This window comes from Phalangium opilio, unplaced genomic scaffold, assembly GCF_054372755.1.
Source record: "Phalangium opilio isolate 3A_F unplaced genomic scaffold, DU_Popi_V2 ptg000011l_1, whole genome shotgun sequence".
Taxonomy (NCBI): Eukaryota; Metazoa; Arthropoda; class Arachnida; order Opiliones; family Phalangiidae; genus Phalangium; species Phalangium opilio.
In genome coordinates, this window is record NW_028324147.1 from 5,183,561 (window position 1) to 5,201,278 (window position 17,718).

The 17,718-nt window shown below is 35.4% G+C and overlaps 1 protein-coding gene across 2 annotated transcripts in view; it reads right to left on the reverse strand.

Annotated features, from left to right (window-relative positions):
* ninaC (STKc_myosinIII_N_like and MYSc_Myo21 domain-containing protein ninaC) overlaps positions 1 to 17,718 on the reverse strand; it is a 47,396-nt gene that overhangs the window by 3,923 nt on the left and 25,755 nt on the right. The window contains exons 5-25 of one of the 2 annotated variants that reach the window (XM_089858667.1): positions 13,528 to 13,632; positions 13,221 to 13,320; positions 12,747 to 12,823; positions 11,887 to 12,032; positions 11,706 to 11,771; positions 11,532 to 11,622; positions 8,731 to 8,895; positions 7,853 to 8,074; positions 5,501 to 5,995; positions 4,626 to 4,752; positions 4,330 to 4,540; positions 4,119 to 4,260; positions 3,894 to 4,047; positions 2,993 to 3,832; positions 2,833 to 2,916; positions 2,681 to 2,740; positions 2,492 to 2,560; positions 2,250 to 2,374; positions 1,389 to 1,474; positions 1,056 to 1,169; positions 72 to 205 (exon numbers count right to left, since the gene is read on the reverse strand). In XM_089858667.1, coding sequence (XP_089714793.1) covers positions 72 to 205; positions 1,056 to 1,169; positions 1,389 to 1,474; positions 2,250 to 2,374; positions 2,492 to 2,560; positions 2,681 to 2,740; positions 2,833 to 2,916; positions 2,993 to 3,832; positions 3,894 to 4,047; positions 4,119 to 4,260; positions 4,330 to 4,540; positions 4,626 to 4,752; positions 5,501 to 5,995; positions 7,853 to 8,074; positions 8,731 to 8,895; positions 11,532 to 11,622; positions 11,706 to 11,771; positions 11,887 to 12,032; positions 12,747 to 12,823; positions 13,221 to 13,320; positions 13,528 to 13,632 — 3,613 coding nt within the window. The remainder of the gene's footprint in view (positions 1 to 71; positions 206 to 1,055; positions 1,170 to 1,388; positions 1,475 to 2,249; positions 2,375 to 2,491; positions 2,561 to 2,680; positions 2,741 to 2,832; positions 2,917 to 2,992; positions 3,833 to 3,893; positions 4,048 to 4,118; positions 4,261 to 4,329; positions 4,541 to 4,625; positions 4,753 to 5,500; positions 5,996 to 7,852; positions 8,075 to 8,730; positions 8,896 to 11,531; positions 11,623 to 11,705; positions 11,772 to 11,886; positions 12,033 to 12,746; positions 12,824 to 13,220; positions 13,321 to 13,527; positions 13,633 to 17,718) is intronic. The other variant, XM_089858668.1, reaches the window with a different exon arrangement.

Sequence of the window (17,718 nt, forward strand, 5' to 3'; positions counted from 1 at the left end):
CAACAACTGATAAAGACAACTGTGATTTAGTCCAAAAACCGGACGCGGGCGCATAAATTGAAACTACTGACCTTTGGCATCACTCGGAATGAGTCCCATCCATTTTCCGAACATCATATTCTCTCTAGCTTTAGCTTCAGCCAAATTCGTATGCAATCCCTCTCGTACGAATTTCCCAACTTCGATTTCTTGTTCCCGTTTTTGCCTTTAAGAGTTCGCGAAATCCAAATAAATCATTCAAAACTGCATTAAAGCAGCCAGCATAAAGCTAAAGTTTAAACTTTCTAAGTATTACCAAAAGTCCATATAGATAAAAACCAAAAAGTATACTTCGTTGACAATTCTCAGCCATGTAAAATGAGAAGCAAACGACCCTATTCTCAACCCCATACACGATCCAACCAACCAATCAGAGAAGAGCTTTTTTGAGGGTCAAAGGTTTATAGAAAATAATAAGTACTCTATGGTGTCGATCCAAACGTTAATTCTTGGTACTAGATCTATTATCTTCTACTTTAGGAACCTATAGACCTTTTCGATGTACAAAAGGGAGGTAGGCAACCCTCAGTATCGGGCCATCCGTCTCTGCGCACTCTCATGAGATACAAAAAGATAACAGCGCAGGCGCCAGAAAACGAGATGGAAGGCAAATTTTTACCCCCACTTTGTCTTTCCCTCTTAGTTACATCGAAATGGTCTATTCACTCATGTTCCCTGTGCTACGGTCATCGGTCGTAAAGATAATCATACGCAGATGGGGGTCGACACTATTCTGAAAGGCAAAGGGGGGCGTTTCTCATATTACATGGCACGAGCAAACTTCAATAAAGTACACTTTTGTGCTTTTATCTACGAACTTTTGATAAAGGTAAAGTTGAAACTAAGTACTACTCTCTCTCTCTCTAAATCTATTGAACAGATTTTTTTCTTTCTTTTTCTAAATAAAAGAGTACTTAAAAGTAATAAAATAAGTCTTCTAAGTAAAAGGTCGTGGAACTCTCTAAGGGACAGCCTAAGTATTTGACTTGAAAGAATAAAATCGATATTAAACGAACGCTTTAGGTTTCAATTTTTCCTCTATAATCAAAATTGGAGCATCCCAAGGAATATCCTGATCTTCTTCCTCAGGTTCACTTCCGCTATCCAATTCATCATCCGATTTATCCTCGCTTTTTTTATTTATTTTTTTTTTAATTGCGATTAAGTTTAATTTTGTTTGATTTTTTTTATCCCCGCAGCGTTTAAATTAAATAAGATACGTAGGCAGTTAGAATTAGATTATAAGTGTAAATATTAACTTATATTTATCAGAATTAAATGAAATTTAATTTAAGAATTAGGTAAATATTAGGCCTAATTTTGTGAAATAAATAAATAAATTAACTAACCTTTTGTTTTCAGCAACGATTGTATCGTAATATTTTGACTGATCTTCGTATAATGTTTGTTTCGTTTTGGGTCGCGGAGATCTCGACTGTAAATTAAGTTTAATTTAATTACAATTAAGTTAAGAGTATAATTAAATATCTACAGGGTGTTTCATAAAAAAAACGTGATTTTTTCCTGAGAACTGCGTTAATTGCTATAATCCTCGACTGTAAGTAAATCAACTTTAATTTAATTAAAATTAAACTAAGAGTATAATTAAATATATACAGGGTGTTTCATAAAAAAACGTGATTTTTTGTGATAATTGTTATAATTGCTAATAATCCTCGACTGTAAATTAAGTTTAATTTAATTACAATTAAAATTAAATAAGGAGTATAATTAAATATATACAGGGTGTTTCTTAAAAAAAACGTGAATTTTTCGTGAGAATTGCTATAATCCTCGACTGTAAATTAAGTTTAATTTAATTATAATTAAGTTAAGAGTATAATTAGATATCTACAGGGTGTTTCATAATAAAAACGTGATTTTTTCCTGAGAACTGCGTTAATTGCTATAATCCTCGACTGTAAGTAAATCAACTTTAATTTAGTTACAATTAAACTAAGAGTATAATTAAATATATACAGGGTGTTTCATAAAAAAACCTGATTTTTTTGTGATAATTGTTATAATTGCTAATAATCCTCGACTGTAAATTAAGTTTAATTTAATTACAATTAAAATTAAATAAGGAGTATAATTAAATATATACAGGGTGTTTCTTAAAAAAACCTGATCTTTTTTCGTGAGAATTGTGTTAATTCCTATAATCTAAGTTAAAACTAAAGAAATAATAATAAAACAATGTTGCTTACCTTTTCCAATTTGGCATTATTAGAGGAATCATTGCTCTGCTTCTGATTGGTGTTATCACGATATCTCTTCCATTGTTTTTGAATAGTTCTAGCAGCGTCATCTTGACCCGTCTCCCCTAAAATTTCTAGTTTTCAAAATATATAAACAATGATTAAATATGTCAATCTTCACACACAGACAACAATAGCGTCATGAAACCAGTAAATAAATAGTTCATAAGTTTATAAGATAAGTAACATACCTTTCTTTCGACCCCTTCGACGTTCCAAGATTGGGTTTAAATGCTTACGAGTTAAATAACCACGTGCATCTATAAGAAGAAGAAGAAAATAAAAACACATCGTTTTCGTTAAACCTTGTTTTAAATTTTTCAAAATTAGTGCCAAGGCCTAACCACCAGTTACACTTAACTTAAGCCTAAATTACTTACATTTTTGTATATTGACTGCAGCTTCGTGACTGACGTAGGAATCAAGTTTTTTGATGTAATCTTCAAAGAATTTTTAATTAAAAAAACATTTAATGAAATACAATTAAAAATAGCTAAGCCTAATTAGAAGTTTAGGGTATACTAAAACTAACTTTTAGCTTCCTCTTCCTGTTGTTTAAAAAACTCCAACCTTCTTTCTTTATTGCGTTCCCGTCTGGACAACCATCCCCTCGCGTCTTTAAGCAATAACCCAAGAAATTAATTACTTCTAAACCCGTTAAGTACTTTCGTGTCCAAAGACCAAGTACTTACATTTCTGCATAATGACGACGCTTCTAGCAACATCCCATTTTTCCTTGGCCACTTTCCTCCTGGCCAACCATCTTCGAATCATACCTTGAACCTTGATGATCTTATTAATCTGTTCTTCATACAACAAGGACAAGTACTCGACGTGGTAATACTTCAAGAAGACTTTAGTCTTCCCAATGGCCCAACCGTCCATTCTCAAACGAATAAGTAGCAGACGGGCGTTCTCCTGATTGGCTATGACGCGTTCGTCGTAACCAAAGGCCAGAAAACAATATCGTTTCAAGAAATCAGCGAATGGTAAGCGATGAGAGAACCCTTGTTGCCGGATACGTATCGTCTCCAATACACCAGTGTACTGCAACTGTTCAAGTACTTTCTGTCTCGAAAACGAGCTGGCCAACTTGCTATCGTTTGGTTTTAAACAACGGACGAAGTGTGGTGTACCGGAAACGATTTTATGTAGTAAGTCCATTAAGGAGTACCGGTAGTAAGTAGAGACTGTTTGCAAGTTCCTGGTTTGACTGACGAGTCCGTGGACACCTCGTTTGGTAGTCCATTCTTCTTTGAATATCGGGGACCGAGAACGGTCAATTTCCAAGGCCATAGTGTTACATAAATGTCCAGTTTTGGTCAAAGGAGCTTGGAAAAGCGTTTGGACAATCGGGTAATCCGATTGTCGAAGTAAATGCACTATTTCCGGTGGAACAAAGTTCCGGTTTTTCTCCAAGAAGTTATGGGCCGAATAATTTACTTTCCCAGCGTAGTGTTTAATGGTAAATTGTAAAGCGTTAGACCTTGGACGGACGTAGTATTGAGATCGAATATTGTTATGGAATTTGTCTACAAAAGTATGTTATACTTAGAACAATACAACGAGTATTATACGCTATGAAATTATTACCAATAAGGCTTTGATCCGTTGCATTGGGAAAATGACTTTCTTCGTCAAGTAACGCTAAGAGACCCAGGGGTTTGGCTAAAAACATGTCTAAAACTGGCCTATTATCGCTGAACTTAACCATATCGACTTTAATCCCTTCACTCATGTATTCTTGCTGTTATTTAAGAAAATAAAACCATAACGGTAAATCAAACGCTCTCAAAGTACCTCCCTTCATCGCCTTACTTGTTCCCAAGTGAAAACGTGTTGATTAAAAAAATACTGAATCTGTTCATTAGCAATATTAATACATAATTGCTCAAACGAATTTTTATGGAAATTTTCGAACCCAAAAATATCCAAAAGACCCACGGATAAAGGTTCGCCACTAAGGTATTAAGGTCAAAGGTTAAATAATCCCTAATGATAATAAACTCGAGATAATTGCGGGGCTTACTAAGCGATCCTTCCTAAGGACAATAATCGATTAATTTCATTGACTATCCAATCGAACAAGCGTCCATAAACGGCTTTGGCCATGGCGTCACGTAAGGCGGCGGCTTCCGTGGCGCTGTTATAGCGCGTAATGGACTCGCCACGCGTGACAACACTGGTTGAGGTCAAAGCTTGAGACAGAGAGCTGCTACTTATACCCAGAAGACTAGCGACTACGTAATGGTAATTGATTTATTGTACTTTAATATTAGATAAGTACTTGGGCGAGTTGAAAAGAAGTCTGGAGTTTCTAATTACCAATAGTGACTTTTTCCTCATTTCTAATTTTGCTTTTATTAGAATTGTGTTCCGTTTCGGTTTCTACGACTTCAATATCACCCAAATGAAGAATCGCCGATAAAACGCTGTATATGATGTCGATTTCCTATTTTTAAAACGGTTATTTTGATTACAAACAAAAACAATGAGGAAAAACTCGTTAATTCTGGACAACAATTAATTAAACTGAAACAGATGTTCTTGACGCTGCAATTAAGTAACCCTTCAGTTGATTGAAATAATATAGAGAGTTTAAGAAACTAATTAACCGAAAAGCCTGTACGAAAACGGCACGGGGACTTCGTCTAAACGTTTTCTTATGCACTTTAATTTGATGAAGAAGTGATATCTAGTTTACTAGGGTGAAGGTATAATTCGCCTGCACATTTCCAGCTTTTTCTCCAGTCCAAACGTATAGTAGGTCCGGAGTTAAACCCCGCCGCCTCTAAATTACAACCAGTATCTCATTGGTTCTTGAAAACGCACGTCAGCGCAACGCGAATGACGAAAATTACGTATTTTCCGACTGAGGGGAGGCGAAATAGCCCGGCCTCCTTTTACATCCCCCTTGTATTTTGAAAGGGGGACTGGGACTAAGGCGCGCGAATACTTAGGCATCTTATACCTTCTCCCTAACCAACTAGATATCCCTTCTTGATTTGATTAAAGCCGTCTTTACACTAGATACTTTGAAACCATTTTGGAAAGGTCAAAAACTAAGTAACATTTCGATGTTTGGAGAGGAGATCTTTTATAAGAAAATGGGTTAGGCCTTTACAAAACTGTTTCCAAGTGCATCGTGTAAACACGGCTTAAGTTTAATTGAATAATTAATGAACAAACAAAGGACTTACATTTGGCCTAAATCCAAGTAGGCGAAATCCTTGTTTAATGTTCCTGAATGTTTTAACATTGGCTTCGGATCCCTTGTTACTGGACAGTCCTCCTTGCAAATATCGATGTTTTCGACTGACATCGAGATCCAAGAAATACTCTCCCAATCTGTCCTCATCAGCCAATCCATCGTACAAGTAGTAGAAGATATGGAAGTTTTTCTCGCCCGGCGCTTGCCACACAACCCGGGATTGTTCCAGCAAATAGACGGATAATTTGGCCCCCGTTATTTTGCCCGAACGCGTAAAGGTCAAGTCCAAGAATTTGCCGAAGCGACTAGAGTTATCGTTGATGCCTGTTTTAGCGTTACCGAACGCTTCCATCAACGGATTGACTTGTAATATCTTCTCTTCCAAATTGCGATTGGGCGCTTTGCCCAATGACACCAAATGACGTACCAAGAAATTGGCGCTTTCCGTTTTACCCGATCCACTTTCACCACTAATTACCACGCACTGAAATTAAATCAATCAATTTGAATCAATTAGAACACTTATTTTATCCAAATTAGTCAACCGTGAAATATAACGGGAAGTATTGGAGTATATTTGAATAATTTAAATTAAATCAAATTAAACAATATGCAAATTTTAGTTTTTTTTTTTCGATTAGTTAGAATGTCACCGAGGGGGTAGATTCCTTGGATCTTTGTTGGCGTGAACACCTGATTTCTTAAAGTTCAGGTATTTTGTACACCTGGATGCCAATATCGACCCCCTCTGACATACAAAAATACTTATCAAAAATGGCGTAGTTGTGAACATTAAATGATAATTGAAGCTCGCAATTTTTTTAATTACCAATAATTACACCATATACAGGGTGTTGCAAAAAAAGGTAATTATAGGACCAACGTGCATTGGGTTCTATGGGAAATCAATTTCAAGTCGAAAATGTAACTTCTCTTCATTTTGATTGCCCTAAGGGACCCTGTTTTTAAGTTAAGATTGTACATAGTATTTTACGGATGAGCCCTTAAATTTAATTAAAAAACTGAAAGACAATTATTTCTAATTTAATTAAGGGGTCATCCCTAAAATATTCCAAACATAACTTAGGGCAAAATGGAGATAGAAGTTACATTTTCGACTCAAAATCGATTTCCAAAGAACATGCATGATCCAACTTAAATTCTTATATAGACCGAAAATAAACACCCTGTACATAAAATTACAAGCAATTCTAACAACCAAACTATAAAGAAGAAAATACTAAGCCTATAACAACTTAAAATAAAAATAAATCATTGCCAAAAACAGAAACTCCATTTTTAAAATGTTAGTCGACTCTTTACGCCTGATTTGAAAATATTATAAGAATAAAGTCAATTAAACCTTTTAGATTTTAAAATACTCTTGTTACAAGAAAAGGGAAAATCGACTAGAAAAAATAAATATTCCTTCATTCTTAAAGACACGCAATGCATAGAGGCAACAACCGAGTGAAATAAGTCACCCGAAACCGAAAAATTCAAATGACGTCGTTTTTTGGTCGCTCCTCGTTACAATAAACGTTTTTGTCTCGTGATTTACCGTTATTAGCGCCATTTGAAACGTTTATATCTCAAAAACTATGGTTACTTTGCTGGTCATTTACGGTAAACGACGAAAGGAAGGTCTGTGTTTTTTGTTTCTTTCTTTTGTCTCGCTCGATAACCCCAATCTCTCTCTCACTGTTTTATTTCCGCGTCCTAAACTCTTCAATTTTGCAAGAAGAATTTTCAAAGTTTCTTTGACCCGAATAAAGTGAATTTTAACTTTCCATTGCGTGGTTCCCATAGCTCAAAGAGTAAATCAACCGATCTTGAGTATGTATGGGTTTCGGTTTAGGTCATAACCCTATTAACTTGTTAGGGCGCACAAGGTTAGGTCCCCTTTTTTAAAAACCAGCATTAAAATAGGACAAAATAGGTTTGAATGTGCTAGCATTTTAAACTGTCTTGGTACAGCGAAAAACCTTTTTTTTTTTGCCATAATTTACAAATTAATTAAAATAACATACTTAAACTTAATTGTTTTTGATGAAAATTAGAAAAGGCACACCCTGAAGAGTTACTTTTTAATTTAAAAGTATTCCGAAGAGTAACTTTGCTGTAATTTTTAAGTAATTTGAGTTGAACCATCACGAAAAACCCCCATGCTATTTCTATGGGACTCTAAGCCTAAAATATGTGAATTTTTGGTTTAACATTACGGAAGGGTGTCAGGTCATATCTACCAGGGTTGCCACAGATTTTTTTTCAAGGTTTACAAAATTCCCTGACTTTTCCAGTTTGAATAAGATGGTCAAAATTAGGCTAATATTGAACGTACTTGATTATGTTTTTGATGAAGCATGGCGTGGTAGGCGCTGTCAGCGACGGCGTAGATATGTGGTGGATTATTGGCTTTGGCTTGGTTCTTATAACGAATGGACACCAGGTCCGAATAGATAGGCAGTTGTTGAAAAGGATTCAAGGCCAGAAGAATGTCACCGATATACGTGTAGATTTGACCTCGTTGGTAACGAGACGCTAATTGCTCGACAACCACATCCTGGAAACGTTTCGAAAACGCAATTAAACTTTAAACAAATAAATATGAGGTTGAATAACAATCATTTCCAGTGTGGGAATAATTCGAACCATAACCCTACAAAACGGAACGGTGGCCCTTAGGTCAAAATGTCATAGATCACTTTTGAATCAAAATAGTCCAAAGAACACCCCTCCCCCTTTTAATTTCTGACAAACCTTTCAGAAACACCCTGCATAATATTGATTAAACTATTATCAAATCTGGTAGGCATAGCTTCAGGGGTACTGAAGGTCAGTAATATTTTAAGAATTAAATCTGTGTTTTTTCTCTACATTTTTCTTCAAAGAAATTAAGCTTTATGGTAATTATAATAAGTACTTCAGGGGCAAGACGAGCGAGGGCATGCAGTGTCTTTCAATAAAACACAAACTTAATCCTCTCAACTAGTAGCCAGGGTTAAGTTACGGACGAGGTAATCCGAGACGGACGGTAAAATTCAAAACCTTGAGGTGAACAACACCGAATTAAAAAGAAAAGGAAGGAACCACTCCCTTATCGAGTCGCCTTAAGACCATGCGAGAAACGGTGCTGCTGGCCAATGGCTCTATTCTATTCAATTAACAAATGGGGGAAGGGGGGGGGTTTGAGGGCTGAAACGGCCGGGGTCTTCTTACCTCGGAAAGGCACTCGAGTGCGGCTAAATCGTCATGGCATACGGGCTGCGGGCGGGACTTCCGGTCCGTCTTAAGCTGACCATGCTTCGTCGTGACCTCTGGTGGTCGCCTGGCGTAGCCGAGTTCTCTTTGTTCCATCATGATGGCACGCAATTCCGAGCAAACCTAAACAGACCAAGAAAGCAAAAAAAAAATGCATAAATAAATTATGCTGATATTTATCTAGAACTAAGAATGCGTAATGCCAGTTCTAAAGCATTTTTATAAATATTTATTTTTATTTATGGGGGTTATTATTGTGTGTTAATCCGCCTTAGTTTGCGCTATATTGCAAAGTGACGATGAAGAAGGTTACGAGTGTAACCTTCTTCAAAAGTAAATAAATCTTTACAATATTGATCTTAAGACAGAACATCGAGGGGCTATTCACTCTTAAAATCTCTGTCCACTGATTAAGAACTGTCAAGGGCAGGAAACTTAAACATTACGCGTAATCCCTATAGTACAGTCAAGGGTACAGTCGAGCACACCGATTACGCTAAGTGACTGAGCCCTCGCAGAACATTGATGCGTATGTCAATTAAAACTAAGACATTTTTAATTAAGATACGGCTTCAAACAATACGGACCATCCAAATTTGGTGCAGGACTGGCAATGTTGAAGCCGTTACTAAGGTCTTTGGATTCACATACCCAATCAATGTTAACCGCCCCCTTTTGATAAGGGGGGCTATAAAAATCATAAAATAGTATTTGAAGAATAACCACTTTACAATATGGACTTCAAATCCATATACATCAACGTCATGCATTGCAAACTTGGGTTGGAGAAAAGCCAAAGGCCTTACAACAACAACAAAACGAAGTGTAGACAGAATGGCATTGTCTACGTTTTTAACAGTTTCTTAAGGATTCTTTTTGGGTCTTTGTATTCTTTCCTATTTCTTATTCTAAAGAAGCTCAGCTATAGCTAAATACCCGGTCGGTAATTGTCCGAACGAAGGGGAAATTCATTCTCGAAAAACGGAAAACGGTATACAGTTTTGCGTAAGAAGGGAGGCCCGAGGCCACCCGGCGTCCTAATTGCTATTTTATGCTAATTCGTTCCGCCTCGGAGATGTTTCTAACAGAGTAACTCTTGAACTATAATCACGTAATCGCGTTGCTTGACGGACAACGACAGGGTCAGACAACTTTGTAAAATTAATAGAATACCAAATTATGATAATAATAAAGTTTTCATGTTTGTTTTTTTGTTTTTTTTTTAATTTCTTTACAAATGAGCGACTTCTCTTTTATTTCTAAAGTTCAGTTTTACGAAACTTTATTTTATTTATAAATGGTGACAATTAAAAATTAGTGACGTTCTAACTTCTAATCTTTATTTAAAGTACCAATTAAGGTAATTTGCATATTGCGACATCGTTAATGGGTCATTTTAAAAGCGTTATCATAATTAACGATATAGAAGAGAACTGTAGAATGCAAGGAGTGCCTAAATTTTGCAAAATGTGGCTCTATAGGGAGCTAATAACTGGCTAGGGGGGAAGAGATAGTCTGACGTCACGCAGCCCCCCTCTGGTTGGCATTTTTGCGCTTAGAATACTGTTTCCAATCGTTAGGGGGGATGAAACTCCAGTAAGAGATAGAAGGGTGTGACGTTTCAGGGTCAGAACTGTTAGCTCCATATAGTCTGCTAGTACGAAGTTTCTAGTGACGTCACCCTCTCCTATCTCATTCCACGGTTTTGGCGACCATATTGGAAGTCGTCAGCTTGGGCCATACAATTTAGACTATACCAGTATTGAGGGGACGACCCCGTAGCTAATCCCCTCTCAGTACCACAAAGAGGCTGGGCTTGAAGAAGGCTCCTCCCATATACATCAACATGGTGGTGGATTTTATTAAGTAGAAGGCTAGTGGGGGAGTAAAGCTGATTGGGCAAGCAGGGGTATGACTTTGGGTAGGAGGGGTCGCCCCCCTTACTGCAGCTTGTGTCTAATATCTATTGTACTTCCTATTGGTAGTTGATAAGATTTTTACATTGCAATTCTACTTTAACACTCTTATTTCCTGTACAACAATACACATAATAATCTGATTACGCGTTTAGTAGAGTCACAAGTACGGCTTGTACACCGATTGTACTATGTGGTTGTCACCTCGCGCTATAAGGTGTCAAATAGAAACAAAACAGGAAAGATTTCACCAGAGGTGAGTGAGTCTGGTGACTGTGCTAATGGTTTATGTTATGGACACGCTCTACCGTTATCAAAATTACATAAAGATGTAAATAACACGAGTATTGTTACAAAAATTCGACAGATTTACATCACGCACGTTACGTCACGTCACGAACGTTTTGTCAACGCGTCATGGTCAAGAGACAAGTACAAATATGAAACATTACAGTAAATTACCGGTGCGAATTTATGGGGGAAATGTTAAATTGTCATATTCTTGATAATTCAACGTACATCTATTTTAGTAACAATTGAACTCCTTTATTTTTCGAGCGCCAGAAACGAGGGGCTAACCACCCAGCGAAATCATTGTATACGCTATACTAAAAGGGATTACACGCGTTATCTTTAAAACCCCTGCCCTCGACGATGTTAAAATGATTACTAGTAATCCGTAATCGGTGTACAGGGAACCTGAGAGTGATTATCACCTCGATCAGAAATAACAGCGATATTATGGTTAAGTATCATTAATAAACAGCATGTTTTAAAACAGTAATTAAATTGCCATGGTTAAATAAAGCCGGTTTAAATGAAACAAACAAAAGTTAATCTTACCTCTTCCGGATTAAGTGGAACTTGGGTTATAAAAGGATGTTCCATTAACTCCGCGATCATCGGCCGCAATTCGAAATCTTTGACTAAACATCTAAAAACCATATTCAAATTATTTTGAGTAATATTCATGACGACTGACGAATTCTATTAACTGTCATGAAGTTCAAAACTTACTCTGACAAAAAATCGTTAAATTCTTCACTCCAGGCAACCTCGTGTTTAAGTTTAGGAGGAGGATTCCTTTTCAAAAGTAAATAAATAAACCAAATCCATAATTAACTATTAACAATTAAGGTAATAACCATGACACCGCCCACTATAGATGTAACTCAAGGTTGTTATTATTTATTGTTACCTTGGAATTTGAAAGAGAGCTCTCATTGGATGAATATCGGCCAATGGTGGTTCACCATCGGCTAATTCTATGGCTGTAATTCCGAGTGACCAAACGTCGCAACGTACGTCGTAAGAATAATCCAACTGCTGTTCGCAGGCGATCACCTATAATAAACAGGAAATAAAGAAATAAAGAAAAAAATCTTAACATTGAATATAATATATTCTTTAATAGTACATCTTTTCGGAAATCAAGTTTTAAGTTTCCAAAAACAACGCGCTTGACTGAATTTAGTCACCCTGAATTAAATTATTAGAGAGATTAAGCGGAATTTCAAAAGGAAATTATGACGCTTGTACTATTTTTGGAAGGAACATACAAAATAAGAAATATTTCACATTAGAACTTTGTCTCTATCGACAATATTAAAGGAGATATGGGGAATAACGTTTGCCCACACGTTAAGCCTTTTTAGTTATTTTTTTATTGGAAAGAGCATACAAAATAAGAAATATTTCGAATTGAAACCTTGTCTCTATCTGCAGTATTAAAGAAGATATGGGGAATTATGTTTGCCTACACGTTAAGCCTCTCTGGTACGTAGATGACGTACGGGGGCTTCAGCTTCGCACAAAGGCTTAACGCGTAAGCAAACATAATTGCTCGTATCTTCTCTAATTTTATAGATAGATGCATGGTTCCAATTTAAAATATTGGCTATTTTAAATGCGCTTTCCGAATTCGTAACAAAATTTTCTAAATTCAAGCGTGTTTTTTCTCTCTAATGTTTAAACGTTTTTGGATAACGTGGAGTCAAGGGATGGGTTTAAATTTTTAAGGGAAATGTAGCTTAAACTGTCTAGAAAATCATAGCTTACCTCGGGAGCCATCCAATATGGTGTACCCACAGACGTGTTTCGTTTGCCGAACGTTTCGGTCAGATGAGAGGAAACTCCTTCAAATAAGGAAACATTTTGACAGAATTAGAAATCAAGTTACCATGTATACTTAGAGACCATAAGTTTATAAGATATGCTCCATAAGTATGACACTTAATATACTTCGTAATTCTACAGACTTACAGCTCGCTAGTTCGAGAACGACGCGAGAATTGACTATAAGTAACCAGTGACAAACTTACGGAACATATCTTATGAACTTATGTCTCAGACCGTTTCCAATGTAACAAAATCTCTCAGGGACAAGGGGATAATCACTCTCAGATTCCATGTACACCTATTACGGGCTACGTGTAATCAATCCAGTTTATTATTGGCATACATATAACGGGGACATTAACACGAGTGACCAGCCCCTTATCTTGAACGAAAACATCTAATGCGCATATTTACCGAAATCGACCACTTTTATACGTCCTTCTTCGGTCAGGAGGATATTGTGACCTTTGACATCTCGGTGCATACAATGATTCGCGTGCAAGTACCTCAAAGCCTATATAAATAGAATAATATTTAATAAACCAATTACATCTTGTTAATTAACGGTAGAGTATAAGTATATATAGGCTTTAAGCGGCTTGTTTTGCCCAAAAATTTCCAATTGAAAAGTCGATTTTCAATGACAGTTTTAGAAGCAAATAAATATGTAAACAAAAAATACACAAACATCAACAGAAAAAATGCAAATTAAGTTACTTACATCCATAGTTTCTCTTAAAATATAAGCGATGATCACTTCTGGCAAGTGCCTTCCGCGCTTGCGCAGACCTTGAATCAGGTCCGTCACCGAACCTCCCGTACAAAGCTAAAGACAAAAAAATTAAACAAAAAGATAATTTTAATTAAAGAAATATTAATTTAATAATTAACACAAACATTTAAAAATTTCACCAAAACTATAATAATATTAATATTACCCACCCATATTACACGTTTTCGTTTACTAATAAAAGCAATCACTAAAACAATCATGATTGAAATCTCAAACCAACTTTAATTTTTTTCGATCACATCTTTACTGTGATGAGTGAATCTTTCAAATGAAATGAAATGGATCAAAAACTAAGACCCAATTTTAAAATAAAAAATAATAAAGATGTAATTAGAAATTAGAGCAAACCTAGCTTTCATTTAAAGGAGTAAAAAAAACTCGGCTCAATTTCAAGAATGAAATTCGATACAAATATTTAATACTAGAAAATTGAAAATAATTATTGCTAGACTTTGCCTTTAAAAGTAAAGCTTTTAAAATTAAGTAATTGGATTCAAATTTCAAACTCGAGATGATACTAGTGTTAATGATACTATAGTTTTAAATATCGCTATATTTTTAGCTCGATTGTACACTCAGATAAGTTATACCAATTCACCCTAAAAATTCTGATAATTTTTTACAAAATCTTTCCTGATTTTGTTAAGCGAATCGGAAATACATTAAATCCCGTATACCGTCGTTTCAATCTGTATTTTCGTCAAACTACTTTAATACAATTAGTTTCAACACTGGAAATAAATCCGCCTTAGTAATAAACCTACTCTGCAAATTCCAATTGCAAAGTTGTATCGTCTCTCCATTGGGAAGATACGGGACTACTTTAACATCTAAGGATCATTAAGATTATTTATCTCTCCGCAGTTTCTTTCCCAATACATCTCATTCCCACTGAGATTCGGAGATAAATGAAGCTTCTTGATCATTGTCACCCATCTTTATACTTCAAAATAACTCGGAGGTAAATTTCCTTTTTTTTTATTATTATATACAGGGTGTTTCTGATAAGTCTGCATCCATAAATTAAGGGGGATGTTCTTTGGGAAATCCATTTTGAGTCGAAAATGTAGGTTACTTCTATCTCCATTTTGTTTACCACAAGGGACACCGTTTCAAATCGATTTATGATTTGATGGGTGTTTTAGGGATGACCCCTTAATTAAATTACAAATCATTGTCTTGAATCAGTTTCTTAATTAAATTTAAGGGGTCATCCGTAAAATACTATGTACAATCTTAACTCGATTTGAAACAGTGTCCCTTGTGGCAAACAAAATGGAGTGGATAGAAGTTATACATTTTCGACTCAAAATCGATTTCCCAAAGAACATCCCCCTTAATTTATGGCATGCAGACTTATCAGAAACACCTTGTATCTAAAATTATTTCATTTATTTTATTACATTTTTTTAAAATTAATTCAAACCAGAATCCCTTTTACGGACTCACGCTTCGGTGATGACAATATTTTATAATATTTTTTATTTATTTTCATTGAGGACTTTTAATTTTTTTTTTCTGTTATAAATTTGTCACGCTTTTGAGAACACATTTGATCATTTCAAAGAATAAATCATGGGTTAAAAAAAAATAAAAAATTTTAAAAATAAAAAGTGTTATAATAGACGGGTATATTAAGGTAATAACCCATATACATTTATTAATAGCATTTATAAATTTAAAATCTCAGTATAGTACTTTGATATTGATATTTGTAAATGGAATAAATACAGCAGATGGGAACCATTGCGTAGCCAGTTATTTTCTAAACGTATCTAGGCGGATTTTGCATCATTTTAACCCAGATTTATCAGTTAAAATTACTTTATTTGATTTAGCTTTTAATTCCAATTAAACGCATAGATCATTCAATAAATTGTAAGTCATCAACAAGCGCCTATATATTCCTTCAATTTTTCCCCTGCATAGCACCAATGCATTAGATGAAGCCAAGAAGTGATATCTAGTTTATTAGGGAGAAGGTATAAGATGCCTAAGTATTCGCGCGCCATAGCCCCAGTCCCCTTTCAAAATACAAGGGGGGACGTAAAAGGAGGCCGGGCTATTTCGACCTCTCCTCAGTCGGAAAACATGACTGTAATTTTCGTCATTCGCGTCGTGCTGACGTGAGTTTTCAAGAACCAATGAGATGATGCTGGTTCTAATTTAAAGGCGGGGATTAACTCCGGACCTACTATACGTTTGGACTGGAGATAAAGCAAGCTATAAATGTGGCGAATTTATACCCTCTCCCTAATAAACTAGATATCACTTCTTTGTTCTATAGTATACTACTAATAATTTTGATAAAGGGTGAAAAATGGCACCAGTAAAGACCGTCGCGCCATCTAATATTAACTTATAATCGTGTCAGAAATTGAGATTAATAAATTTGGTAAACTAAATTAAACTGGATCATTTTTTCTATAACTCAAGAAGATGTTCTGCTCGATTCAAATGATGCGTGTAATAATTTATAGCTAAAAAAATGACCTCCAAAAAAAGGAAGGTCGAATCACCAAAACAGAACTGATTCAACGATTATTAAGCTTATCAATTGAAATATATTGCCTCTTCTTTTTTCATAATAAATTTCTCTACGGGAGATTAATTTAGAAGTTCCTATGAACATTAAGATATCTTTTTTTATTATTCTTAAACCTTCCATAACGCTTGAATTAGTTTTAAAAAGAATTTCGTGGTTTATAGAATTGTTTATGGTTAAAGTGATAGTAGCAGAAACAAGTATCTCTTTAAGGGCGTTTCAAAAAGGGAGGATTATTACAGGACCGAAGTACATGCCAAGAAGTGATATCTAGTTTATTAGGGAGAAGGTATAGGTTGCCTAAGTATTCGCGCGCCATAGTCCCAGTCCCCCTTTCAAAATACAAGGTGGGGGGGGACGTAAAAGGAGGCCGGGCTATTTCGCCTCTCCTCAGTCGGAAAATATGACTGTAATTTTCGTCATTCGCGTCGGGCTGACGTGAGTTTTCAAGAACCAATGAGATGCTGGTTGTAATTTAGAGGAGGGGATTAACTCCGGACCTACTATATGTTTGGACTGGAGATAAAGCTGGAAATGTGGCCAATTTTACCTTCACCCTAATTAACTAGATATCACTTCTTGCATGCGTCAGTGTAATGGATAATATACGCTACTATCCCTTTAAGGCTCTGACTACACTACAGCAGCTTGTAGCCTCAATTTTGAATGTTTGTAGGTTTATGATCGAATCTTCAATAAAACTTTTTCAGTTTCAATACAATATCGATTGATTTTTTTATGTTGCAATTTTAGAGGTTTTTGGGGAAACTCTGTAAGTGATTTACGATGGAAGCTTTATAACACTTTTACAAATAGTTCGAAATGACAATTTTATGGGTTTTCGCTTTACCTAAAAAATAAGAGTAAGTTATTGGAACTTACGCGTTTGATAGTAGCTAATCTGATAACATTATATATTTATAAAGTTACATTAAATTTAATGTTTCTGAATTAAAGTTTTTTTGTGTGTGTGTCTCTAACCCCATATAATCATAAAAATGTAATTAAGTTCTAAAATAAATAAATAGGACTTAGTATTTTTGGTTGGTTAGATTTCATTAGATGGTCGTCTACTTATAGCGCATGGGCAATAAAAGCGCGAGCCCATATGACTGTGACGTAGAAACCAGAGGTCAAGAGTGGGAGTAAGGTGCAACACAGGGAGGCTGCGAAGTAGATTATTCGCAGGCAAAATTCGTCATATGATAAGTCAAGCTCTCTTAGCACAAAATCCGCCTAGATACGTTGAGTAAAAATCGCTAGGTAGTAGGCACGCAATGATTCCTATAGTAGCTGTATGCATTCCAGGTATAACACCATAATTTTAATTAAAGTATAACCAGGATGCGTTACTCAATCACTTAAATCTATTATATTTCCTGTTGACACTTTTAAAATATTTACGATTGAAGTGTTGTCACATTTACTATTTGTATTTTCTAATGGAATGTCGAACAATATTAGCAATGCAACTTTTTAATAACACAATAAAACAGAAAATGTTTATGAAAACACCTACAAACCCTATGATATATTGAATGCCTAACACCTATTTTAAAGGACTAGTATACAAA